The following is a 27,413-nucleotide window of genomic DNA, read 5'->3' on the forward strand; positions in this document are numbered from 1 at the left end:
CCAGTGGGCTGCTTTACCTACTATAAATTGCTGTTCAGCTGGAATACCCCCAGCATACCTTACTGATATATTTAACAATAACATCACTGCTGGCTGATCAGCCCACACATTGCATAGCCTATTAGAGAACTGACCGTGTTCATAAATCTAAATACACAGCTGAAATCTGCAAGCTCACAAAAAGGCAGTGTTATTTTTCCTGAACTTCAGGTAGTGCCATGGCAAAACAAGTTCAGGATGTTGAAAGAACACAAATGTGATGATGAAGAGAAAACTTATTTAACACATCATTAGGTCATCCATGTTAAATAGACTCCTGTTATAAATTTATGCTTTTGAGCAGCATTTGCTTCGTAGGTTTTCTATGACAAAGACTTACTGTACTTGCTGCCAGATAAAGCATGCAGTGATAAAAAAATGATATTGAATTACTGAAAAAAGGGTTATCAAATTTATTATGGGAGTTTTTTGTCAATCTAAAACCCAGCTGAAACTAACTGGAATGGATTCCCTGTCCCCAGAACAATCTAAGTTTAGTTCTGCAGTGCTGTTCTAGAAAACACATCCTCAATTTGGAATGTAATGAAAATGGACGAAGCATGCATAGGWAACAGTGAATTTATGTTTCCTGACAACTAATAATTCTGAGTTACCAGCCTGCACATGAGATACATAGGAAGTAGTTCATTTACAGAGTACAAAAACATACCTCGGCAAGGATATAGGCTTGTGAGCTGTGTTTCTTAGAAATATTTAAAGAGCAGTTTTGACACATACCCATAGTCACCAAAAATGCTCATGTCCAAACCACTGTCTGAGTTATTAAGCCAGCTCGATTAGAATGTTCCAAGAGGAAGTACAAGAGTAACACCAAGAGCGATATTTAGAAGTGAAAGAAAAAAAGTATTAAGTCATGAAAGCAGTAACGATGAGCCATAGTCAAAATCAATGAATAGAAGAACTCAAGATATATTTCCCTAAGGAACACACACATGCGCACACGCACACACACACAAACAAAGACAAAATCAATGGACTGATGTAGGAATGGAGTTTTGATTAGTTTCTGAATTTCTGTCATCCGTCAAGGAGATGTTTTTCTCTGTCACTATAGATTCCACATCAACAGTGCTGATATTGGACTACATGAAACCTTAGCTTAGAGAGAACCACAGTAAATGCAGCTGCTCCTTCCTCCCCATTTTGAAGATGAAAGATAATAGCAGTAAAACACGAAAAGTGATTCATGGCTCAGAAATCAAAGTCTCACTGGGAGAGTAAAAACTGTACACCAAAGGAAATGGAAAAAACATAAATCTGAGATGTGTAAAAAAAGCCACCTCTCCCTTAAATTCTGTCTTTCCTCTAGCAGAAATAGGACAAAAGGAAAGTAGACTCAAGGAGAAAGTCAAATCCAGAGCAGAGTAGTCAGTCTGCTCCCCTTGGGGCTTAGAAAGAGCACACTCAAATCAAAATCCTTGGAAGTCCTTGGGAAAAAAAGTCCTTGGATATTCTTAGCAGGCTACAAACACAGGAACTTGAGAAGACCAAGTATTTTCCTAAGGGGCCTGAAAAGAAACTTTTGAAAAGGTGCCAAAAGTCACAAAAATAATTTTGATTCAACATGATTATTGATGAAACCTCTGTGGCAATAGCCCAAAGTTTTGTAATCGAAGCTCTCCAGCTTGGTTTCACAGAGGTAATCAGCAGATCCATTTTAGCAGCCTTCAGCTACCACCTCATGCAGGTCTTAGACCCCAAAACAATTTTGTATCCTAGTTAGAGTCTTCTCTAGAGGGAGATTCTTCAACAAGATAAGCGCTTTGCACCATGATAAACCACCACCATACTATGATTCTGAGAACACAGTCTAACATATTCCTACATTCTTTTGAAGACAGAACTACATAAAAAGCATGATGTAACACTAATGAAACTTCCACTAGAATCTATCCTCAGCTGCAGAAGGTAAGCTTTGGTTTAAAATTGATTAACTTTTCTGGTGACATTTATGGTGACACAAGGAAATCATGAACACTGTGAAAAGAACTACGCAGTGGACTGGAGTCCATGTATATCAGATATCCTAGTATAATGACAAGGTGAAAGGTACATAAGGAAGCCACAACCCTCTTTCAGTTCTGCTGCAATTCAAAATCCATGTCAGTTAAGTCTACGCTGATAACCACTTGGAAGAATGAGTTACTATAGCAGTATTAACGGCTCTACATTCTTGGAGAACAATACCTCTTCTGGAAAATGGGGTGAGAAGCATCAGTTGAGCAGCTGAGCAGTACTTCTCTCCTGAAAGCTGCAGACTATCCACTACCATAGAATTTCTTCTCAGAAAGTCCTTMACATTATTGCTGACACTCACACAGCTGAAAATGCATCTCAGTTACCCTTCTTTATTGGCAACACATACTCTGCCTATGGCCTCTGGGAATAGAAGCAGTTTATTGTTACCCTTAGGCTTTTTTTACATCTGAACAACTGAAATACAGTTGTATTGTTGATTAGGATTGACATTGTGGAATTTTGGAATGGCAGTAAGTGAAATGTTATCAGAGGACTTGAGCACAGTAACTCCAATGTTATTGGAGTCCCTGAGGACTCCAAGCTCCAGGATGTGTACGTTGAGTCTTATGTTTTCTGGGACCAGTTTGCTTGTATTTGTCAAATGTCTCTATGGGTTCCCAAACATGTTCCTGGAAAACTGTTCCTCTTTGTTTATGAATTCTGTACCTGCTCCCTTTCTAGAGAATGATCTCTCTCTGTTCATAGATTCTAGAAATCATATGAGCCTGCAAAATTGTAAGATAGCTCTGAGCACTCCTTGTGATTCATCAGAGAATAAAAGAGCTGATCTGCTCAGTGAGCTGTATCCTATCTGCTGATCTGAGCCCAAGGGCTASACATGAAGAGGTGGCAATATTTTGGTTTGCGGTTTAATAATTCTTTGGAAGCCCATACTGCTGTACCTGGGTTTGGTTTTATTTCAAGCTGAAGTACTCATTGCAAGAGAGAACCATCCTTGAACTGGTGTTGTTCAGAGGACACCAAACTGTACATGAAAATAAAAATCTAACTTCTCCTATTACATAAAAGTATTAACAAAATCAAATTCATAAAGACAGAAATATAGAATTTGTCCAAATAAAAAAGTCTAATGATATCACCCAAGAACTGCTTTCAGACTTTGTCTGGTGAACTTCCGCTGCTCTCATGGCTATCAGTCCTGGGGCTGCTGATGTAACAAAACAGTAGTGCTGACTTTGAACAGTGTCTTGTCCTCTGCCTTGTTTTCAGCATATATTTGCTTGAGAGAGTATTTATTAATGCTAAAACTCTGTGCACTTTTGTGGTGGCTGTCACATTCTCTGACTCTGAAAAGACCTGACCAGATTAGTTATGTACAACCTGATCTAAGCTTTTCTGGATTTAAAGATCCTTGGAAAAATGATCAGATATGATCTCAGAATGTTCTTTTTCCTCATGAAAAAGAGATTGTGTTTAACAATGAGATCACCTAGTACCGAACTGGCTGTGCGTGCCATCTGATCACATTGAATCTATTATGACATACAATAATTAGCCTGAGGAGTCTTAGTGGAAATGGAACAGAGTGGAGTGGAAATGGAGTGGGAATGGAGAAACCGCTTCTTTATTTGCTTGTTATGCCCAGTGTTGTGGAAGACAGGGGAGGTCAAAGGTATTCTGTCCTTTATGGCTCTATACAGTGTGTGAAGAGATACAGGGAACAGCTGCACAATTAATAGATACTACTTTTCAAAACAGACACATAGAAAACAACAGGCCAAAAGTGGGATCCAGTCTGAAATGCAGTCAGAGGAGATGCAGAGTTGATTCTATAAGACATGAAGAATGATCCAGATTTCTTACCATAGCCTCTTTGCATTACAGTGAAGCAACATAAAGAGATAGGCAAAATCTTTCTGTTACTGGCTTGGACAATGACAAATGCAATGGAGTTGAGGACTCCGTGTGCTATTGCATTAGTATTAATACAACTGTAATATGTCTGTAAAGTCACAAAGGTACTTGAAGAGCAAAGATGATATATAGTAGCTTTTCATTAGCCCTTTTTTATATCTTGCATAGGACATCTTCCCTTGAGAAAAAGAGCAGTCTCCAACACTACTATAGAGTCAAAGGGTTGGGGAATGCCAAAGTTACATAGACACTTTGCTTTTCCTGTTTCTATTTTTGATTCCAGTTCAGCTTAGATGAACTTGAAAATCTCCACTAATGATCTGTCTTTGCCATTTTAAAAATACAACACTCATACAGCAATGGCAGGAGGAAACTTTCGCTTGAAATCTGGATAGGCTTGACATTTGCTGAAAACCATTGCTTGATCTTTAGATGCAATACACTGCCAAAATAACACTTTGCAGAATATCCTGGTTATGCACCTGTTCTCCATAACATTGGATAAGTCTGCCCTACTGTTAGGACTCCACTTAGAAAAAATCATGTGATATTTAGAAAGTGTTTCTCAACACTAAGCTAATAAATGGAAAGGAGAGACCTTGGGTATTTTATTCAAGGTACAAGACAGGCCCCAGGCAAGATTCATGGGCTTTTTGCCACAATGACCAGATGGATATACGAGAGTCATCATCATTCTGGTGGAACACTGCACCTTAAGCAGATCTTGAGAGGGGTAAAAAAAGCTCTTTTTGCTGACTATTTTTTATGATGTAGATATTGTTTTGTGACTCACAGTCAAAAATGAAAAATATTTTTGCAACACAAAGATGACTAATGACGCATGGCCAAGTTTTCTGATTTTAGTTCCAGCAATAGCCACAGTCCAAGATTGCCCAAAGCAGCTGTAATCAGGTCATAAATCAGGGGAATAGAATAATGAAAATGTCATTTGTGGGACCAAAATAAAATCTATATTTCTGAAGGAAGAATCTCAATCTAGTAATTTTTGCAATAGGAGAACAATTATAATTCAGCAGTAAGTGCACTACATTCCTAATGTTTCACGGTTTGTGTCAGACAAATGGCACTGAGATGAATGATTTTCAGATTTACTTTAGTCAATCAATAATGTAAGAATGGTTAATTAGTGTGGCCCAAACTGATAAATTGATTCTTTAAGAATTTGTGTCTTTCAAAGCTCTCATATTGCTGCTGAAAAGTCAGTTAGGCTGGGTATAGGAGGAAGCAAACTGCATGAGGGAACACATATTTTTACTTTCTTTAGTATCGCTTGCCCTCAAATACCATGCTTTCAGCTTTCTGTCCTTACAGAGTGCAAAGGACAGCAGCTCTGTAGCTTGTACTCTTACAGCTCTCAGGTACAGTTGTGACTGAGCCTAGATTACATATCAGTGTCTCCAGATGTGACACAGAAGTAGATATGAACTTGATGGCAAATGATACTGCAATTCTGATTTGAGAATGGGGCCCCTCATGTGCTGCAAAATATTCCTGGACTACTTGTTGATACATCACATGCCACAGACAACCCTCAGGGCAATGGGATGTCTTCACAGGACTGGCAGGCTCTACTACCACACTGAGAAATCCTCTTAAATAGATACATTTTTATTTGACTGGTAAGGCATTCTTACCTTTTCCACTTCCTTCCAACCAGACCAAAAATCTATATTTCTTTCCCCGTCTTCATACCTCTAACTGAATTTAATTTACCACCCTCAATAAATGATACAATGATAGCTACATACAAAATATGTGTGACTGAACTTCTGCCATGTCAAAAGAGTCAAAATCTTTAGTGTTAATAATGACATTTTGATGCRTGAAATACATCAAGATATGGATTAATTCAATTTTCTGAAATCCCTTTATAAATTCAACATTTTGGCTCTTTGTTCACTTTGGAACAAAAACACATTTTGAAATTTTGGAATTTCCCACAGAAAATTTTTCCAGCAAGCCCTAATCTATGGTGAGATAGTACTGGCCTGAGGTACAGCAACTGTTATACAGGGTCAAAAAAGAACACGAAGGAGAATGTGTAGGGAATGATAAGGGATTATCAGAGCTGGGCATTGACAAAGAATTCAGGCTGAGCAGCCAACACCTATAAATGTAAAATGGGAGCTTTTATTAACTGCAATGAACAGAGGGGTTTATTCTTCCCTGTGAGAAAACTTATACCAGCTTCTTGACAATAATATGTGGTCATGGAAATAAATACAAATATTCATAGGCAAAGCTTTTTTATAAACTAAATCATATCTGTAAAGTTCAAACAGAAAATTCAATTAATTGGGGCATTAGGAATACACTCATTCAGTTCCCCAAATGGCTCTTCTACTCAGTACATTCTAATAAAGACTACTGTCAACTCTAATGAGGTTTCATTCATATTGATATTTAGAAATGGCTCACACGCTAGAGATTTGTATTTATAGTAGCACTCATGTTCAGGATATGAAGAATACATGTGCAAGAAAGATGCTATTTGTTATTTCTTAGTCATCAGTTGTAACTGTCTATTATGAAAATGTTTGTCAAATATAGTTGAGAAACAAACAAGCAAAAAAGTGACTTGTGATTAGTCCAAAACCATAAATAACAAGCATCAAATAGGTGATGTGAAAGTTTGCAAATATCCCATTAAATTTGTTTCTGCTCATTATGTATCAGACTCATTAACAAAAGCTGGCGGGATTATATGTGCTTCCCAGAAAGACCACAAACAGAAAAACAGGCTAAGTACATTCAATCATATCAGTGAGCAATGGCCTACAGTTTCAAGCATTGGATTGGGACCCAGAAAACTCTCTTTTATACTTGCCCTGCTGGATGACTTTGAATACACATTTTCCTCTCAGTTCAGATTAATTACTTTAGCTTAAAGCAGGGATAATGATACCGACCTTTATAAAGTACTTAGAAACATGCAAATGCAAAGCATGCAGCTGCAACGGGGCAGAGGAGGGAGGACAGCCCAAGTCCATGTTGGACACTGTTTAGAGCCATGTTGTTCAACTTAAATAATATTATGCTCATCCCTTCAATATTTTTACATTGCTGCAATCTCATAGGCTGAGTTATAATACTCTTTGGCTATATCCGAGGATAGATTATGCAAATAGTAGTTATCGTAAATGAAACCAGGCAACCTTTCCTCATTGCACCTCTTATAATACTATCTCATCCAAATACAGAGAATAATGAGTGTGCCAATAGCATATAGTTTTAAGTTTTTCAAGCATGGCTGAAAAAGGCCTTAGACAGTTGCTCTGCTTTCAGTGGTGAATTTCATCCTGTGAAATACAAAAYAGATTGAAGGAAGAGTACAATTCTCTTAACTGCATCCCTACATTTTTTCCCTGTGAAGTGGAAATTTCATCCATTATACTGATTTGCTCTATCACCTGCTGCTCAAACTGGAGGATGTATACCTCCTATTCAGAACTCAACCTGGAAACAAGACACTGCTACAGAAAATAACCCTTGTTTTACATGGAAACATCTAGCCCTGATATGGATAACACTTGATAACAATCTTGTCAAACTTTATACAGCTGTAATCAAAGCTTACGGTGATATGTTTTGCCATCCTGCTACTATTTTTATATCTATAAACACAGTTTACAGTGATATACAATGTTAATGGCACTGACAACACCACTCAACAAAAGCACAGATGTTGAGAGCTGTTCTTATGCAATCTGTATTACTGTTTATATCTACATAAACTTGGTTGAATAATCAAAGTTGCCATATTTACCATAAAAGAAAGACAAATATCCACACTTTAAATGACAAGATAAGCCGTTATGCATGCAGTTTCATAGACAAAATTTCTCAAATCACGTCATGCTTTCATAGAAAAAAGTCTCTGTGCAGACAGCTACTTCAAATCTACATGGGAGGTCTACAAAGTCAGCAATTTACAGCTATGTTTGCTTTCTACTCAGGAGCGAGTAGAAGAAAACCAGCCAACTTACGATCTCCTTGACAATGAACGGGACCCACAGATATCTTGGCCTCGGAGCCAGGTCGGTCAATGTCTCCCACCACTATTTGACTCACTGGGAGGTGCTCTTTGTATGACAACATCCCAGTGTCTTGTCTCCTGAATTACAGAGAAAGAGAAAAAAAAGAAATTAATTGTGAAATATATAAAAATAAAATATAAAAATAAAAAATATTTTCCTCCATTGTGATTATAGTCCAATGACCTAATCATTGAAAGAATAGATACGCAATAACCAATACAATTTTATCCTCTAAAAATGGGTCTCAAATGGCATGTGCTTGTCTACTATACCAATAATAGTGCTTGTTTACTAAAAAGCAGTTGGATAGCAGCTACTGTCACATAGGAACAAAATCAGATTAACAGCTTTCGTCACGGTCAGTCCTGGGCTGAGCTTGAATTGTATGTGTCTTCCTGCTTTTTAGACTGACCAGCTCTGTACCAACTGGGCAACAGGTCACTGTTGATTTCTTTGCTGATGTCTTGTAAGAGGAAAACAAGAAATACTAACACTTTCTAGAAGTGTATCATTTTTGCTCCAACTGTAGCCAGTTACTATCCTAAAGATACAACCTCACATACCAAGCAAACTGCTTCCACTGCATGCAATATTTTTAGTATTATACTAATAAAAAAGAGAAAATAAGGAATAATTATATGATAAGACTTATCATCTTAGTCCTGTCATTTCAAGCATTAAGTGTCTAAGTCCAAAAACCTAAATTCGAGAATCTAACAAGTATGTAGCTGCTGCTCAATCCTTGAGTCCCACATTTTAGTTAGCAAGATTCCTAAAATTCAATTTATAGTCACATCTAGAAGCTCCTCATTTCAACTGCACTGAGCAACCTGGTACCTTTTTCTTGCCTAGACCAAATCACTATGCACAGATATACCATTTTTTCTTTACCATTTCAGAATCTGATTCCAGTTGGCATATTGAAGGCTGTTCCTTCCAAACAGAAAATAAAACAAAACAAATTTAATTAGCTACCTCTCAGTCAGGTGCTTTTTTGTTTGTTTGTTTTACATAAACACATGGGAAGCCAGAAACAGCCATACAGGAAAATGTACTCTAAGTACTGTTAAGATGATACTTTTTGAAACGGAAGAAAGTTAGAGGAGGCAAAATGAGTCCTGTTCTTCTCTTTTTTTTCTTTCTTTCTTTTAAGTTGTGCCTTTCCATGTTATTCAGTGTCTAAAGTAGCCAACTTTTGAATCTAGAAATTAATTTCTTTGTTCAACAATAACATAAGATGAGGGATGAGTTCAGGTTCCAGAAAAGATACTGAAGTGCATAACATGAATATAATTGGGAATTGGAAAGGATTTCAGGAACCTGAAAGTCTTTTTCATCTCTGACTTGGATGACTCCATGATCTGAATCATTAGATCACGATTAACTGGGAAGCACAGCATGTATTTGCTTGATCTGCAATAATGCCCAGAGTTTTTCACTAGCCCAGATACAGTGTCTCCAGTCACCAGTCTCACTGAGTCCTTCTAAAGAGATGGACGATAAAACACTTTTTAAAAGAAAAGCCACAAAAGTAATTAAGAAAATAACCATCACTTTTTAGAATGACAGCTCATTGGAACTGGAGTCTGTTCTCTGTGATGAAGGGAGTAATCAGAGATTTAATGACTGCAGTTTTGAAAAAGTCAAGTGTTTTTAGAAAATAAGGGAGGAGTATTTTCTTAAACCTGTATATTCTTCCCCTTCAGAGCACTTGCCTATCACCCTGGGCCCTTTGTATTGCTGAGATCATTAACCGTTTGTGGTTAGACACAGCTATACTAGATGCTATGAACAGAGGCTGTCGAGACTGCTACAGGGGACTGCTAGAAAAGAAGGAAAATGAAGAGGAGTAACCCTTAAGGGTTTCTCCTGCACACTCTGCTAGGTTGTAGCATACCACTTTTCATCTATAGGTTGCAATGCCCTTTGCAATGGTATCATTACCTTCATCTCGTAGACAGGAGATATAAGAACAGTGAGATTAAAGACTTTCTCTTTAAGAAAAAAACAGAGTGAATAGCAAAGCCAGGTTCATAATCCTAGTGTCCCATCCCTGCTAAACACCTGTATCTATGGGACCTACTCCCTTCTAATAGAGGATAAATGTAGGTCATCACTTTACTCTTCCTGAGATTTTCCTCTGAGAAGGGCTTTCTCTGCTGATTGCTACTCTTTCAAAGAAAGCTTTAAAGATGGAGCCATCTTTTTAAAATAATGAATTCTTCAAAGAATGGTAAAAAGAAAACTACTGGCATTCCACTTCTTTCCTTCCTCTCTCACAAAAAGAGCTAATATTTCAGCTACATATAAGAATGTCAAAGGGCAGTCCTTTTCCTGTCACCAGTAACTTTCACTGCTTTCAAGGAAATAAAAAGGAGTAGTAATGGTTTGCCCCCTCTTCTTTAATGATCATTTTTCTACTAATTTTAATGGTTTATTTATGTATTTAAGGATATGATTACTGTAAAGCTGTTGCCATGGTAATAAAACTAAACATTATAGTTATTTTCAGGAATAGCCTTATTTTCTTGTAATTGGTTACTTGTCTCATCTTTGTAGGAAATACTTTCTCCTCTGCAGAGAAGCCATTGAGTGGTGAGAGTACCAGACTGCGAGCTGGGAGAACTGAGCTGACTTTTCTCTACCAGAACCCGTACAGTTCATTTGCTCTTAACAAAAAAGGGATAATGGTAGCTTTTGCCCCATATGTGCACTGAAAAGACAAATACACTTGAGAAACTGCATGACTGTATTATGCTTTTCTGAGGTACTTGTAGTTCCTGAGGACATACTGATCAGTGCTGACAAAGTCAAAAAAGTTATAAACCAAAGACTGATTATAATGCTGACTTTGTACTACACACTCAGAAATAATCACAGCTGGAACACTCAATTCCTAGAAGTGATAGTGCTTCTGCTGGTATTTAAAAACTTTGTATATTAAGAGGGTGGAGAAAGTCTCTGAAGTTTTTCCTCACCAAAAAAAATCCCCTTAAGATAAAAAAGATTAAATTCAGAGTGTGTCATATTCCTATTAATAACCAAATGGGAGATGAATGAATCTGATCAAACCCTGTAATTATTACCACGGGATATTGATGAAATCTCAGTGTAATTTTCTATTTCTAATTTCTGTTCCTATATATAAAAGTCTGCAAAGTGCTTCAGGGTCCCTTTGAATGAAAGCAGCAGATATTAGTGTAAGATTTATCATTGTTTTCATTAAGATCATCTACTTACTCTTTATAAGCATCCAGTGGTTTGTAAAAAAATGCATTGTGCATATGTCAGCAAATGACTTATTCAAAGTAATGATAATATTCTGTACTGCTATTAATTTGTTTATATAATGATTTTACATAAACAGACTTCTGATACAGGAGTCATTTATCTTCTCCAATTTTGTTAGACATCAGTAAAGGTACTGCACTTAATTATCAGTCCTGTCCTACACAGAATAACACATAAAGAATGTACTATTAGGAATAGATTTACTTTTAAAGATATGCTTACATGACCTGAGGAACTAGAATTGTTTTGAGAATGCAAATCAGACACTTACTGGATTGAACGGCAGTATTAAACAGGTATTATAAAATTATTATTAGTGATTTGAAGAATATAAACTCACAAGTATTTCCATTCTAAGGGTATATAATTGTCCACTTCTCACAAGACCCAACTTTTTAATATGGAAGCACCTTTGCTGTAATCCCTGAATTTCCATAACCTGAGAGAGGTATAAAACAGTTCAGTTCAGCTAATATCTGCAAAAGTACATCCATAAAAAAACATTGTGGAGGGTACAGATGTACCAAGCATTAGTGTTTTCTTTCTTCCAAAAATATTTGGCAAGAATTTTATTTAAATTAGAACTGCTAAGAAGAACTAATATTACAGCGACTTTAATGAACAATGCAATTTTGGCAGCAGTCTCAATAATCTGGAAGCTAGTTACTTGCAGATACATAAACTGTAATTCACAGGATTAAAAACAGGACAAACAAAAGCCAGGATTAAAGCAGAACTAGCTAACTTTTGGAAGGTTTTGATAAAATTTCGTTAACTTTTTTATATACATACTATGCAGCACCAAAAATGTACTTTTAGATACAGCCTGTTCCTAGGGCACTGTCCTTCTTGCAAATTGAAAAGTGCCAACAATATATGGCAGGCGGAGAACTTTCATTCCCGCTCGAATTGGCTCTTCTCAGGGACTCAGATAGATCTCCTGCATGTCCTACATGTCTTGTCACCTCACATCCCCTTATAGAGTAAGTTGGAGCTAATGACTCACCCTTGATCTGGCTGCCAAGGGGTATTATGGAAAACTTCACATTACTATATAGGATCATAAAAACTGACAGAAAAACATAACTCAGTTCTAGGTTTTTACCACACTGGCATCAGAAGGGCCGAGGTAGTATTAAATACATTGTTCTTATATTCCTAGCAGCAAAAAGAAGGAAAAGTTTGAACTCTTACCATCAAGATTGTTCTTAAGTTATTTCCTACACAGTTTTACTTACTGAAGAGGAGCAATCAGACAGTTCACCCTTTCTTCCACTAAAATATAAATCTATTCCATTGCTAATATTTGTGGTTTGAGCTTCCTTTTAGTATTGTTTATGATTCAGTTTTACAAGACACTAAGGTCTCGGGTCCCAAAATGGATGCATGTCTAATTACATACCGAAGTGCTTTTCTGTCTTGGGTCCTCTGTGATCCCCAGCTAGTGGATTCACTTTACAAGTCCAGCTCTGCTTTAGTGCGGTAGCTTCCTCTCCAGCACAGTGGTAAAAAAGGAGAGAGGAAAGTGCCACCATCTTTTGGAATATTTGCTTATTTGTCACATAATCAGTACTTTTATTAGGTAAGCAAAGCCCGTGTGCAGCTAGAGCTGCTAGCCATAGGCAAACCCAGGTTTGCAAAGGTTTTGTTTCGTTTTAGTCGAAAATGCAGATGCAAAACAGGGAAGCAGTTTGGATTTYTTTTGGAGAGCACTCACCTCCTGCAAATCTACAACAATATGATCAAAGACTATCTCATCCCAGCACCCAGATTACAAACATAAACAAGTCCCTCCTTTGACATGTTTTAGTAAAGAGAAATTATATCAAAGACATGATGCTGATTGTGCAGCAGACATAAGTAATCCTTGTTAGAAATTTAAAAAGATTGTATAGATTAAAAGGTCTTAACACATAAGCATCATATTCACAAATAGTCCCACTAGGAGAAAGAAAAACAAAGTTAAGATTCCCTTAATGACAATGAGCTGTGTGAAAAATCATTGGAATTTGCATTTAGCACAAGTGACTCTAACATTTCAATGTGAACTTCAATGTTTCTTCTTTTCAAATTAACCAGTTTAAGTTAACCATATGGAGACCAGTTTAATTCACATTTTATCTCTGGGCTAGAGACTTAGATCTCCTTTTTCCACTTTAAGAACTGTCTATCTTTCCCCTGGCCTTTAAGTTGAAAAAGCTTTAAAATTATATTATAAAATAAATTTGCCCCTTTAGACACCTCTCAAATCTTGTTATAATCCTTTAACACCAACCCTCTTAATTAAATCCAGGTTAATTTGAATTATTACAAACATCCTTATGAGGATTATATGCTTTAGTAGTGATCAGAAAATGAATACTTGATGAGGTATAGAGTATATAATTCATAAACTTGGTAATAAAATTCATAATGTTACTTTTCAAAGTTAATAATGTCTAGATTTTGTTTTTTTAAGAATCTTGGACATCATGAGTCTTTTAAAGACAGTGCATCCAAACAACACTTTTCAGTAAGATCAGGCATGTGGGATTGAACTGAACACTTTCAGATGCCTGGTGATAGAACTCCATATCACTGTGGAGTTTATGCAAGAGCTTCTGTGAAAGTTTTGCAGTTAAGAAGTTAACATGAAGCCTGCTCCATTTCTTTCCTTTTCTCTGCTTGGCGAGAGGTGAGACACAGAATCCATGCAAATTCAGAAGGAACCTCAAAGTCCAGAAAATATCCCAATGATCTCACATATCAGAAAGGAGATTTAGAGAGTTTAGATTGGTTCTACAGGACTCTTGCTTGAAAGGATTGCTGGACTTTCCTCTCAAATGAGAATCTCTGAGAAACTGAATAATCACAGCAAAAAGCAAATACTGGAGATGCCTAACTGGGCCACCTGCTCTTTTGAACAATTGAGCTCAACTTCAGGGAAAAATCGGTTTTTCCAAAGGATTTGTTCACATTTTCCTTCCAAAGAAATAGTGGAGATGGGCCCAAATCCACAATGCTAAAAAGAATTCCAGTCCATTTTTAACAATTTTTAAATGCTTTGTTTTATGATGGAAATGTAAGAAATGATGTTCTAAACAGGTGTAATCAAAAGAAGGACACAAATTAAACAGTCCATTCAATTATTCAGAGGGTTTAACATGTTCTAGAAAGTAAAATGCCTGCTTCCTAATCAGTGTGACACTGCAACCTGCATCCATTCCATCATCCATTCACAAATTCCGAAACTTCCGATCAAACAGCAAACTACCTCAGCTCAGAGGAAAAAAAAAAAAAAAAAACAGGAAGAACCCTACTGAGTATTACCATCTGTTTCAAATAGTCTCTAATTTTATAACCCCAAGCATTTTTTATTACATTTTTTGTACATCTGAATGCATTATACCTAACATCATGACTGTCACTAACAGGAAGTGTAACATTTTACTGTGTGCACACCAGAAGTGATTATCTAATGAAATGTATACTTTTAACATCTGTACTATTGTATGTATTACTTTAAGATTTTTGCAGATATATATGATGAATTCCTTGCAGTTATCTATTTAACTAATTATCCCAAGCATTGGGATCATGTATCAAACTATCACACCAAATGTGCTTTTGGCAGGATTTTTTAAGGCACGGGGATCTGTACTGGAAGAAATATTAAAAATCTCAGAGCAGCAGCTCAGAGGTTTCATTTCTTGGAGCTTTTGACAGCTTTGACAGTTTTATTTCATATGACTGAAAGAGCTAAATAAAAATAATTGAGTATGGCACAGCAAAATAACAGATGGTTATATTTAAGGCTGACTTCAGCCCATATATGCCTATTGGCTTCAATAGGGTACTAACATGCATAAGTTAGTTTAGAATGTGGGCCAGAAAATTTAATGAAGTATGTGACTTTCTGCACTTAGGAAATTTCAGAAAAAATTAGTTTTTTAAACATCTACCATTCCTCCAAYCCTTTCATTGGAATATTGGCAACTTTCTGGATCGCTTCTGCATCAGGGAACAGGAGTTACCAGTCTTTCTTCTAGCTACTGCAAGAGAGTGCAAACTAAACTGCACAGCATGTTCTAGCTTTTGTACTTGTTTGCCTCAAAATCTCTCAGAAAGATCGTTTCAGCTCTTTTACTCCCATTTTTTTCCTTTTAACTCTGCCAAGTGTTCCCTTGGAGAGTTCATCCTTATGCATCACATCCATGGATATTCCTCCTACAAGACTGAAATCCACAGTGAAGCTTGGCTGTTTCCTTCCTTTCCTCACTTCACTCCTGCCTCCTTAGTCTCCATCTCTTGATTGCTCCATCTGCCATGTATGCAGTTGCTAACTTTATTTGGAATCTGATTTACCTCAATGTCTATAGACCAATATCCAATTTAACATGTAATCTGTCTTTTCACAGGGAAATCCAGTGCACATGATTATTCATTGAAGGAAGTTCATGAGGAAAATGCTGTTAATGATAACATGGCAAATATTCCCTTTCTCATAGCCAGCATTGCTTCACCCAAAAGCACCATGGTGAACATGAGTGCTGTAATTTAGCTCAGTTCTTCAGTTGCTTCTGTAACTACAGCACCCCATAATTTTGGGAAAAACGTAGGTTGCAACTTGGGGCAGGATGTTTGATTAGATAATCTCACAAAATCTCCTTCATCCATATGATAAGTAGATCTTCCAAATTTATATCTCCTGGTATTTTCAAGCATTTTTCATGCACACCCTCTTCTTTGCCTTTATGTTTTAAACTATTGTTTCAGCTGGACTTGTTTAGTCTTAATATAGAGGATATCTGAGCCCTTTTAGCCTTACTTTTGGGTTTCTTTCAAAATAGAGGTTGTTAGTAAGCACAAAGCTGTCTCACATGAAAAATTATATACTCTGGTGTGCCGGGTTCTACTTTCTGTAAAAAATTACATTTTTTTTACTTCTGTATCACAGGTGACATTTTCGGAAACACAGAATAATTACGTTACTTGCTAACCATCACGTGGGACATAAACATACAAGATGCCAGTATTCCTGTTCCAAACAATAAACTCAGTAACTAACAAAGAGACAAAAGGTGGGGAAAAAGTAATGTCATACACTATTAAAAGTAAAATTCCAAGAGAATGGACTACTAAACTATTCATTTCTTTTCTATAAAGGCCCCAACCCAGCCTGGACTGAACCTTAAGAAAATTTAAGTATTTGAGTCTATTTTTCAGTAAGCTCTTTCTATTCTGCCTGAACTCAACCTTTACATATAAAAACACAACATCTTATTTTCTGTATYTACAAAATGCTTCAGTTCTCATTCTTGAAATACTGTATAAGACCCAAGACTATCCAAAGAAGACCCAAGTTATCCGTCAGTCCTTATTCAGAGGTAGCTATCACATTGTACTTTAATTTTCTCTCCAGTCCCATCCTTCAGCTCCAGGAGAGAGTTTCCTATTTTACTTTCACGGGTGAGGGGAAGGAGGGAAACCAACAAGAGTGATGATTCTCTCAAACGGTCACTTATCACAGCAGGACAGGGGGCCAGTTTTACCGATTCCCTATTATGTGCCAGAGAGCTTGTACATATGCTTGTGGCTTCTTACTCAGCATGAAGACTACTTAACCTACTGCTGCCCAGAGCTGGAATAGATGAAATCATTATTTTTTCTCTTCAGACCTACCTAATAAATAGAGAGATTGTTTCTAGCTGTAAAATAAATGCTGCCTTTTCCTAACTGCTTAAAAACATCTCTTCATAATATAGTGAAGTCAGGTTAATGCTGCTGCTTCTTCTTCTTTTTTCTTTTTGAAAGAACTATGACAGTTAGACTCTTTAAATTAACCAGTAACTTGCAAGAACATGGGGAACAAACAGCTTTTTTAAACATCAAGCTATGTCAAAGCCAAATGGAAGAAGAAATTTGTAACAGCCATGGCTAAAAACCACAAACCTCAAAAGAAAATCCAACAAAAGACCTTGAAGGATTATCTACAAATTGTGCTATAAACATAATGTGTAATGTTGCTATATCTACTGAGGAAGGAAAGTGGTGCCAATTATCATGAAAGCTCTTTAGTTAGAAGAAGAATTAAATATCCATCTATACAACATTTTAAATGCACCCCCATTCATCACAATTATTTGGCACTGTCTGCTCCAAGATGTACAAGCACACTGAAAGCAATGGTGCAGCATAGAGGTAATTAACAGATGTCTTTTTTTCATTATGTAAACACTGCGCTATAAAGCATAAGCAAAACATGGTTACTTGTCATTTTCCCTCTGCTTGTAAACACTGACATATGTCTGTAAGAATTAATTTCATTTCAATCAGTCTTTTTTCAGTGCTTTTGCAGATGACCTTGTTCTGGAATGAAATGCTACCTGATCCATGGGTTGAACTTTTTATGGCCTTTTCATGTTTTTATGATACCCTTTCCTCTTGTTTGTGTGTGTATATACCCACACATATACATTGTGCCAGTAACAGGGGAAATCAGAAAGGACACTAAACAAGGGACTTGGTGAAGTTTTAAAAAATTGTATTCCTGCAATATGTGCGACTGTGTCATGGCTTCTGCAGTGCTTTAGTTAGTCTCTTTTGCAGGCATTGCACTTACTCAAAGCATTATGAGACACAGGAGTGACTGAGACCAGGACTTGGGCTAGAGGGAAAGTATTACCTTTTATACTCCCTTGTTATTAAAAATTAGGCCAAATTCAGAAGCCCTTGTGTAGAAAAATCTCAGGCCATTTTGCTGCAGTTCCACTGACTGTAGAATAGCAAGTATTTGTCTAGCATGTTGTTGACCATACTTATACAAGATTAGTGACCTATTCATTCGCCACATTACTCCACTTTATTGCTTCCATGGATTTCCACTATCCTTCTTGTTAGCCTCTTCTCTTCTTATATTACACATAACCACTCTTTCCTCCACTGAAATGAAGTTAGCAGAATTCACCATTCATTGCCTAACGCAATGCACCCTGAGCTAAGCCCTTCTTTTCCTAGCACAATCCTTAAGATGGATCCCCCAAATAAAGAAATCTCCCTGTAAGACTTTTTCCTTTGCCGCATGCTGCCGTGTTAGTGCATGTGCTATCATGGCCCTGAGTGCATGGACTGCAAAAGCTCTGGCCCCAGGTCTCCAGCAACCCARGACAGTAGGGTCATGGCCAAAAGAGGATGATGATGAAGTGGGTGTGAAGTCCTAATTCCCCTCTAACCAGAGGAGCGGTGCCTTTCAGGATGCCAAGCAGTCCTGGGCAGGCTTTGCGGGGAATCTGACCCTGAAGCAACCAGGTCACGCTTCTCTGATCTCTCAGGCAGTGACTCTGACACACTTTTATCAGCATTAGGGAAAAGACAGAAATTAGAATGCAACAGTTTGGGTTCAGAGGCCTAGGTCCCACAGCATCTGTAGCTGATGCACACAGGGCCCTGACAATGCAGTGCTGCACTTTAACAGAATAAATATTTTAATTTGCCAACTGTTGATGTATTTTTTTTCTTTCTTGATGGCTTAAATGTAGTTAATGCAGATGCTTCTTACCTTAAAATAAAAGCCTATGAGATAAAAGTTGCCCCACGGACATAGCTATACTGGGAAATTTATCACTTCTGCCAGTGAGCAAAGACCACACAGCCAATGCTTGCAGAGGCTGCAGTAACTGAGGACAGCTCTGTAGTACTGCAGGCAGCCACACTGCCTAATCCTCTTCAGAAACACATCATATCCTGATTTAGAAAGCATTTGTCTGCTCTGCCCCAATACTCATCTGAAATCTGTTCCAGAACTGCTGCAATGGCTAGAAATCCTAATTTCCAGGTTTAATACATTCATAAATAATTGATTCACAGGCCATTTCTTTTTGTGCTTATCAATGACAGTTAGCATAAATAGTTCTTCCTTGCTCATGTTTACCAGAACATATTTTCARAGAAAATGATACCACAACCTTTTAGCATGGGAGGCTGGAATACAACACAGACCAAGCCGCTGCCAGCCACAACTAGTTTGTCTACATAATGCTGTGCAAAGATCACAGTTTGGCCCTGAAAAGCAGTCTGGCCGCGCTGGCGAGGATCATACCTGGGCAAATAAGCCTTGCTAAAAGCTTGCTGGAAAATGTGAGAATTAAAGAAATGTCCTATGGAATCACAGCAATGGTCCATCCGTCAGCAAGGGCTGATGGTGGAGATAGGAGCTGCTATTCAGGCAGGCCTGGCCACTTTTTGTCATCCATTCACCTTTCGCTCCCCCATCAGGCACCATCATTGTATTAAAAATGTTACAGGGCACATTCCTGCCCCGGGCTTATAGTATCCATTTATGGACCTGTTGTTCATGAATTTGTTAAATTTGAACCTATTGATGCTGTCTACCTGCATTACCCTCTGTGGCAGCAAGTTCCAGAAGTTTACTACTGGCAAWGTAAAGAAGTGTTTTTTTTTCCATCTGTTTTAAACTGACCTCACACTGATCAGCATAGTTGCAGCTAGCTTTGGGTGTCCCTGTGCCATGCTCCGGTGCACTGTGCAGGTATGTTCATAGCTTTCTGTTGTATATTCACATGCCTTTCTTTTCCTCTTTCCTAAATGACAAGAAGTAGCCCTATGCGTGTTCAGCAACAATACCCAGTCATCTCAGCTCCTTCTGAGCTAGGAATGACACCATCTGAAGGAAGATCTTAAGAGCACAAAACAAACTGAAATAGATTCAGTGAAATAAGTATAATTTATTTATCTTTAAGAAAGGGAGTTCAGAAAAGGAAGAGTACGCGCTCTTTTCTAAGGTCTTCAGAAAACAAACAAATATTGCTTACAAACTAAAATCTGTTTTAAGAAATAAAGGACACACTGACAACAGATGCAATAGAACCTGGAGATCTGAAGATATATTCTTCAGCTGTATTAGCATAATATGTATTGAGGTTATAAAGGTTTATACTTAACCTTATACATGATCAAGTGATCCTAAGTATTAATACATAAGAAGCAGAAACTGTAATCATATAAAATCATGAGGAGGTAGGTGCTATAAATATCATAAGTACATCAGTAGAAGGTTCTCTAGAAAGTTTTAAGTAAAGCTAGGTATGAATGACCAACTGATTTGTTGAACTCTCTAAGAACTGAACCACTTAGCCTAACCTTCACTAATCATTAGAGAAACATGTAATAACTCCTAAAGATGCAATGTTACCAGAAAGTAAAACACTTTAATGTTTCTTGAATTATTGGGTAACATTCATTCTGGCAATAGGAGTAAGCATCAAGCAGTTGATTCTTCTTAAAAAAATACCCCTGAGATCTTTAAAATAAGATTCTTTGGGTTTGCTTTAGTTTCCTATAAAGAAAGAAAACATGTTTCATGCAACCTCAAAATACTCTGCCGTTCTGTTTACACAGGCAGCGCGCAATTTCCATCACTCAATTTATACTGTGACAAAACTCTTGCAATTGACTGCACTCCCCCATTTCTCTTTCTTGCTCACTTCCTTGACTGGAAGTGAAAAAACTAGCAGAGTAGAAGATTAGATGCTAATAACAGAAACTTTTAGTGCCTCCATGAGACTTGCATTTTCTTGGGATGAAGTCTTTTCTAGGGAGTTACAATTAAAATAAAAGTCATTATGTATCCTGGAAGTTCTACTATGCATTATTTGAAAAAAAAAAAAATGGGGGGGGGAGGAGGGGGTGAGAACCCTTGAGATCAAGTAAGCCATCTTGTTTTCCAGAAAATCCTGAATGACAGTAGAAAGGGCTTCAAATTGTTAGTCATTCAACTACCCTCACAAATATTCAATAAAGATAAAATAAGAGCTGGTCCCCAACTGACTGCCTACAGAAAAATAAACTACAGTTTATGACAGGCCTTAATGTCGAACCAGATCTTTGAGGTCTTTTTGGCAAGGAAAAATTGAGGATATTTATGTGTATAGATGACAAGAATACCTGCCCTAGCAGCTAAAATCATATTATGAGTCCAGATTGACAGAGAAGATGAATATGACATCACAAATAAAAAGCTGATATAGTTCCCCAGCAAACATAAAAATATGATGAAGTGTCAGTTTGCATTCTTCACAGTTTTAGTGGCCATCTCTTCTTCTACACAAATAATAGCATGCAACAATGGTCATAAAATCTCTCACAGAAACTTCAGCCCTGAATCTTCTCTCTCCAAAAGCTCCCCAACTCTGGGGAAATGCGCTCCCCATTCTCTATGCCAAAAGCACATTTCTATCACCAATAACGAGAAATAGAATCAATTTCTAAATGTTTTGGATATGTCAACCCTTGAATAAAGTTGCTTTTCTTCTAAATGAATCCTTATAGCCTGTATCATTAGAGATAGACTCAAATCCAAATATTTAATATTTAATCCAAATATTATCCAAATATTTACACTCCAGTGTTTAGCAAAGTCCATTATAGAAATCTCAAAAATGTATTTCAGTTGAATTAATTTGGGAGTTTTCAGAGAGGTTAAAAGAGGACGTTCTACACTGTCATATTTCTATACTGCCATATTTCCCCCTGTCAAAACAAAGCTTTTCCTATTTGGCAAGACACTTTCTTCCTGCTTTGCCAAAAGCGAAGGTGCAACTTGTGTAGGTAGACAAGCGATTGAGGAAAAAGTGGTAGCACCACCTCTGAAATGTCTGTTCAGGTCTGGAGCTAGATAAAGAAGAACTCTCAGTTCTCCAACTGCAGTAAAGCATCAGTCTCATGCTACTGTGTTAAGGGATTGRCTGGAAAATCCCTTTCCTTAGAGCAAAATCTGAAACAACAGTAACAGGAACATTACTACGTAGTAGCTTGCATTTCCTTTTGAACATCCAATGACTTATCTTTGGTATTTCCAAGTACAGCCGATTTGCACAAGTATTTCTGCTCACAGCTAGCAACGGTGTTTTATGGACTGCCTAACAAATGTTTTTATCTAGTGGCAAAATATTTTTGTTGCTTACTGTTCAGTGAATATAGACAGTAATCCCTATATTTGAATCAATCTCTAATTTTCAAATATTTGGAGCTAGCATTGGAAACTTTGTATTTTTAGGTCTAGAAACCCCCAAAGCCAATATATGCTATTGACACCTCTTTGACTGCAGCCACTAACACAGCTGGTTTAAAAATAAATAATACAAATAATTTTAACAGACATAATTTTCTAGAAGATAAACAGGAATGGCAAATATTCAACAATGCAATTACAGAGCAAGTCTTTGCATGATATTGTTTGCATTCTTCTGAAATACAGTTGATAAATTGTGGAAGACACCTGCCCCTCCCTCAGGACACTTCTGAAAGTGATATATATCTGTCCTGAGACTTCTCCATGAAACATTATTTTTGTATAACAAAAAACTACTAGAAATAAATTACTTGTATAATGAAGATTTATTTTATGATATATTGTCATTACAACTGTTTCTCTTCTGAGGCAGAATAAGTGAGAGTATATTCACAATTATTAATTATTTTCATTTAATGAAATACAGCCCAAGAACCCAGCAAGGATCAATGCCCTATTATATTTGGTGATTCACAAACAAAAGGGAATTAGTGCTTTCTCTGAAAGATTATGAAACTAAATTGTCTGCTCCTGCTTCTCTGCTTTTTCAGGGTATGTCTACATAATATGATGCAATGACATACAGAAATCATCAAACTAATCCTGAATGTGACAGTTCAAGTATCAGTAACAGTCATTTTAGGATGAGCTTCTGCCAAAAACTGATCTTCGTATGAATGAATTCCCACATATCATCCTCAGCTTCTTGCTCCAGCTGTCCCCTTTTCTCCTGAGCCCCACTCTTTACCTTCTTCAGCTCTTCCACTTTTCATCTATCCCCTAATTAAATCACTCTGCATTTTCTTCATTTTTCTCATTTCCTTTTGTTGTTCTCCATTATAAAATGGAGATTAAAACAATCACTGTTTCTGAATTCTCTTCAGAGGAGAGTTCATAAAGGTACCTCAGATCAGTTGCTGTGGTCTTTAAAAGGAGTCTCAGCTCCTTTTTCACAGATTTTAGGGCTTTGTTGCCTCATTGCTGGGTCCTGCCTGACTACAACAGCTCAGCTGCTCACCTTGTCTTTTTTTTTTTTCTTTAATCAGACTTACTTTTCTGAGGTGGCATAAAAAAAGTCTTCTGTTTTCAACCTTCTCTGGCTTCCTGTAATTCCTCTGTACACCCAAAATGAACAGTCTGGGTCATTCTTCCAGGAATACTAAAAGTCCCCTCTATATGAAGGTCTGTTGTAATTTCAGATGACCATCATCAATCACCATGAGAACAACTCTATATGAGGCCTTTTATAAACCTCTGGGCATCACAGTYTGTAGATGTGACTATACACATTTTTGCACTAAGGTTGTATTATTATGTTAAAAAACACATAATTTTCCTTGTTGTCTAACATGATACTGATCATCAGCATATTCATTACTCTCTACAAACTTCCACTATTTCATTCCACTGCTGTTACGCCTTACACCTACAAATAAGTGCTCCATATAAAATTTCCTTGGTTAAAAAAGTGAATCAGCGTATATAGTTTGAGTAGTAAAATACAAGACTAGCACAAACATTCTAAAAACATGCAATTCATTTACCAGATGAAGCTGAACTACTACTCTGACAATGAAACCAAGAACAAAATCACGTTTGCTTACATTTTGTTTCCCTATAACATATATTTTATCATGTTCTTTGCTGATGGCTTGAGCAAAACTGACACAGACGTAAGGAAGAGACATATCACCAATTCTACAACAAACAGCAGCTTGTTTTGACCACTTACATGCAGAAAGTAAACCAACCCTTATGGTAACCTATAACCCACCAAAACATTCTTGAATTTGTCTACGAAATAAATCACAATACTCTTGAATTTTGAGTTGAATTTTGAATCACAATACTCTGTCTTCTTTCAAAATACAGAAAACAGGCCTGTACTTTTACAGATTTTATACAGTCTTAAGACTGTTGTATCATTTTTCAACTAAATCAGATCCACAGATTTCAGGAAATGCACGTAAACCAGCAACAGTACTTCATCTAATATATCTTGGTAGAAAACAACTGAAAAATCACAGCATTATGAAGCCTAACTAGTGCAAGCTCTGCAAACCCTTCAGTACTCAGCCTGGAGACCATGATAGCTATAGTTGAGTTTAAAAGTTATTTCTTATCCCATTCCTATAAATCCAAGAGGAAATTAAAATCTAAGTCACATGTTAGAAGTTTGCAGTAACTATCAATGTCTTTACATGCTTCAGCGTTTATCTTCATAACAGTAGTGTTCTTTGGTGACAGGGAGGATAACTGGGACTACAAAAGGTTGTTAAGAATAGCTGATTTAGACAGCAGTAGTTGGTTTAAGTCAAATGTTCCAGTCTTTCAAAGGGCCCCTGTTGTCCTTACATCATCTCCATATAACAAGAATGTGTGCATATAGATATATGTATAAATATGCACGCATGTATACACATATATGTACATACAGAGAGGCAATGGGCAAGTTAGAATATGGGAAATTCTGATTAGATACAGGGAAAAATATTTTTGCCATGAGGGTGGTCAAATACTGGCACAGGTCACCCAGAGAGGTTGTGGGATCTCCATCCTTGGATGTGCTCAAGACTCACATGGACACAGCCTGGAGCAAGTTGGTCTGATTAGATCTGCTCTGAGCAATGGGTTGGACTAGATGACCTCTGGAGGCCCCTCCTAGACCAAGTTATTCTGTGATCTGATGATTCCATGTATGTATAGATGAGTATAGCACAAATCTTAACATTTCTCAGTCAGTCTCTGAATTGATCTGCCTTTACCAAAAGTATTGAAATTTTTAGCTTCTCTTGCTCATCTGAGTCTCTTCAATGTTCTGCCCAGTTCTTTACCTTAGAGTTAACCATACCAATGTTTGTCATTACTCAAAAGGTCCTTTTGCTTTACCTCCAGCTTCCAGGACACTAGCTGAAGGTATCTCCTGTTTCTCCTATACGTCTGTTCTGCTTCACAATCATCTCATATGGTAATTTCACGGTTAATAAAGTAAGCTAATAAATAAGATTTCTGAATTTTCTGTTCACATTTTGCCATCATCTATCTATCTGCTATTTTGATGCAAAGCCTTYACCTCATTTGACRGTATCTATTTTGCTGGCTTTTTTTCACAGTGTTTAAAGGAACTCACAACGTCCCTTTTTTAATGTCAGAGACTAAAAGAGTCCTGTTCTGAGCTTTTTTTTAACTAAAAAAATGACAGCAGGAGACAATGCCAATTTTAAGAACACTAGTTGGTAAGTTTGTTGTGCCCGTTAGGAGTTTGGATTTGGTTTCCAAATCTTATAAAAATCTTCTTAACATTTCTGATACCATTTTCATTCAGGAACATTGGATAAATATTCTGGATTTGACATGAGATACTTGAACACTGTTTTGCAAAATGTGTTAACCCAACAGTCAAACTGTGGGCTGTTATATGCTATTACCACATTTTATGTCATACCCAGCAAACACTGATTCTAGATATGAGATTACATTTTAGTGATAGCATTTTTAACAGCTCTGTTTCATGGGAATAGTAGCTAAAAATAAATACATGCTTTTCCAATGTACACGAAAATTTTTGATCATAGACCTATAGTTTTCTATACTCATTGTACATTTTTTCCTCATCACATTCTCTACAATTGCCAGCAGATTTTATCTTATCATTTTCTTTACAGTATTTGTCAACTTGCTGAGAAATTGGCTTTTTCTTTGCTTTTTCTAAATTTTCATTTGGTTCTACTTTCTCTTTAATGATATAAATAAATAAATACCTCAGATACTTAGGGTACTTCAATGAAGGCAACTGTATAATTTATGCAGCAACCTCAGCTCATAACTCAAGACAGATTTTCTTTCCCTCAATCTACATTTAATATAATCTTATAAACAATTTCAACTACATAATTCCTTGTTGCAGTTGACCAAAGCAGAGCAAAATATAGTATCTGTGATAATGCAAATGAATACACATTATTAGCTGTCCCAAGATAGTGGTTTAGGTAGAATGATTTCTTCCCAGTAATACATTTCAGTAAAATATGAAAAGAATAACATCTGAATCCCATTAGCAAGCTTGCTTATTTCTGTGTTGTGTAATGATTTGTCTAAAAGTTGCATGCAAAATGACTTTAAAGTTAATTGCAGAAGATAGATACTTTATATGTGTATATCCATATATCCATCCTTAAAGTATACAGAATCCATATACCATTCTAATGCTATTTTAAAGACTAGGTTGAAAAGAGATGACAAATATAAGTAATGAATAATCTTGGACCTGATATACAAAGTTTTCATTGCACACTCAGACAACTCTTACAAATTTCAAGGGAGCTCCATGGATCACATTTTTCAGATTTACTAATTTTCATCGTTATAGTATGCTGGGAGCAAACAAGAAGCAAAGGAAAGAAAAAGCAAGAGAATTCATTTTTGGGGGGGTTGGGATAAAAATGTCAAGCCATGACTACTTACAAGATGACTAGTAGTTTGGAAATCTTGGGGCAGTCACTGATTATGCAACACAAAAAAAAATGGGGGAAGTATGAACTGATCAAACAAGAACCTAGTTCCTGATATTAATACAAGTTATATAATTTAAACTGTTTTTACAAGTCTGGATACAAGAAAAGCAGTTTTTGCCTCTTCTGTTGGTGTTAGAGCCATTGCCTTTATTACCAAATTTGCAGAGTTTATGAGAGGTTTGCTTTGGATTGCTCTGAGTGCTTACCCTAGACTGTCGAAGCAACCTTCCTCTTTAAAATAAAATAATGCAATACGTGTATAATAACAGTTCCCAAGGAAAGAGGAATATTGGAGAACACTTGCCTTTTTTAAAATCAGGTCTTTTGCAGTGCTAATCATCAGCTGAGCAAAATGAGAAAAGGACAAAGAATGGCTCTTTTTCTAAAAATGGAAGTTTTTCAACTACCTGAGTAATGAACTGATATGATATTTTTGCACATGGCTCTGAAGAAAACATCCCCATCAAGTGTGGAACCTGATGCAAAAAAGTATCTAAAAGCCTTCTTTTTTTTTTTTTTTTTTTTTTT

General features: G+C 36.8%; 1 protein-coding gene across 1 annotated transcript in view; it reads right to left on the minus strand.

Moving 5' to 3' along the window:
* Window positions 1-27,413, minus strand: part of CNTNAP2 (contactin associated protein like 2) — a gene marked incomplete at its 5' end in the record, with an annotated part of 659,794 nt that overhangs the window by 177,989 nt on the left and 454,392 nt on the right. The window contains one exon of the mRNA XM_026074688.1: window positions 7,962-8,089. Within this exon, the coding sequence (XP_025930473.1) occupies window positions 7,962-8,089 (128 nt within the window). The remainder of the gene's footprint in view (window positions 1-7,961; window positions 8,090-27,413) is intronic.

This window comes from Apteryx rowi, unplaced genomic scaffold (genome assembly GCF_003343035.1).
Source record: "Apteryx rowi isolate R43461 unplaced genomic scaffold, aptRow1 scaffold_395, whole genome shotgun sequence".
Lineage (NCBI taxonomy): Eukaryota > Metazoa > Chordata > Aves > Apterygiformes > Apterygidae > Apteryx > Apteryx rowi.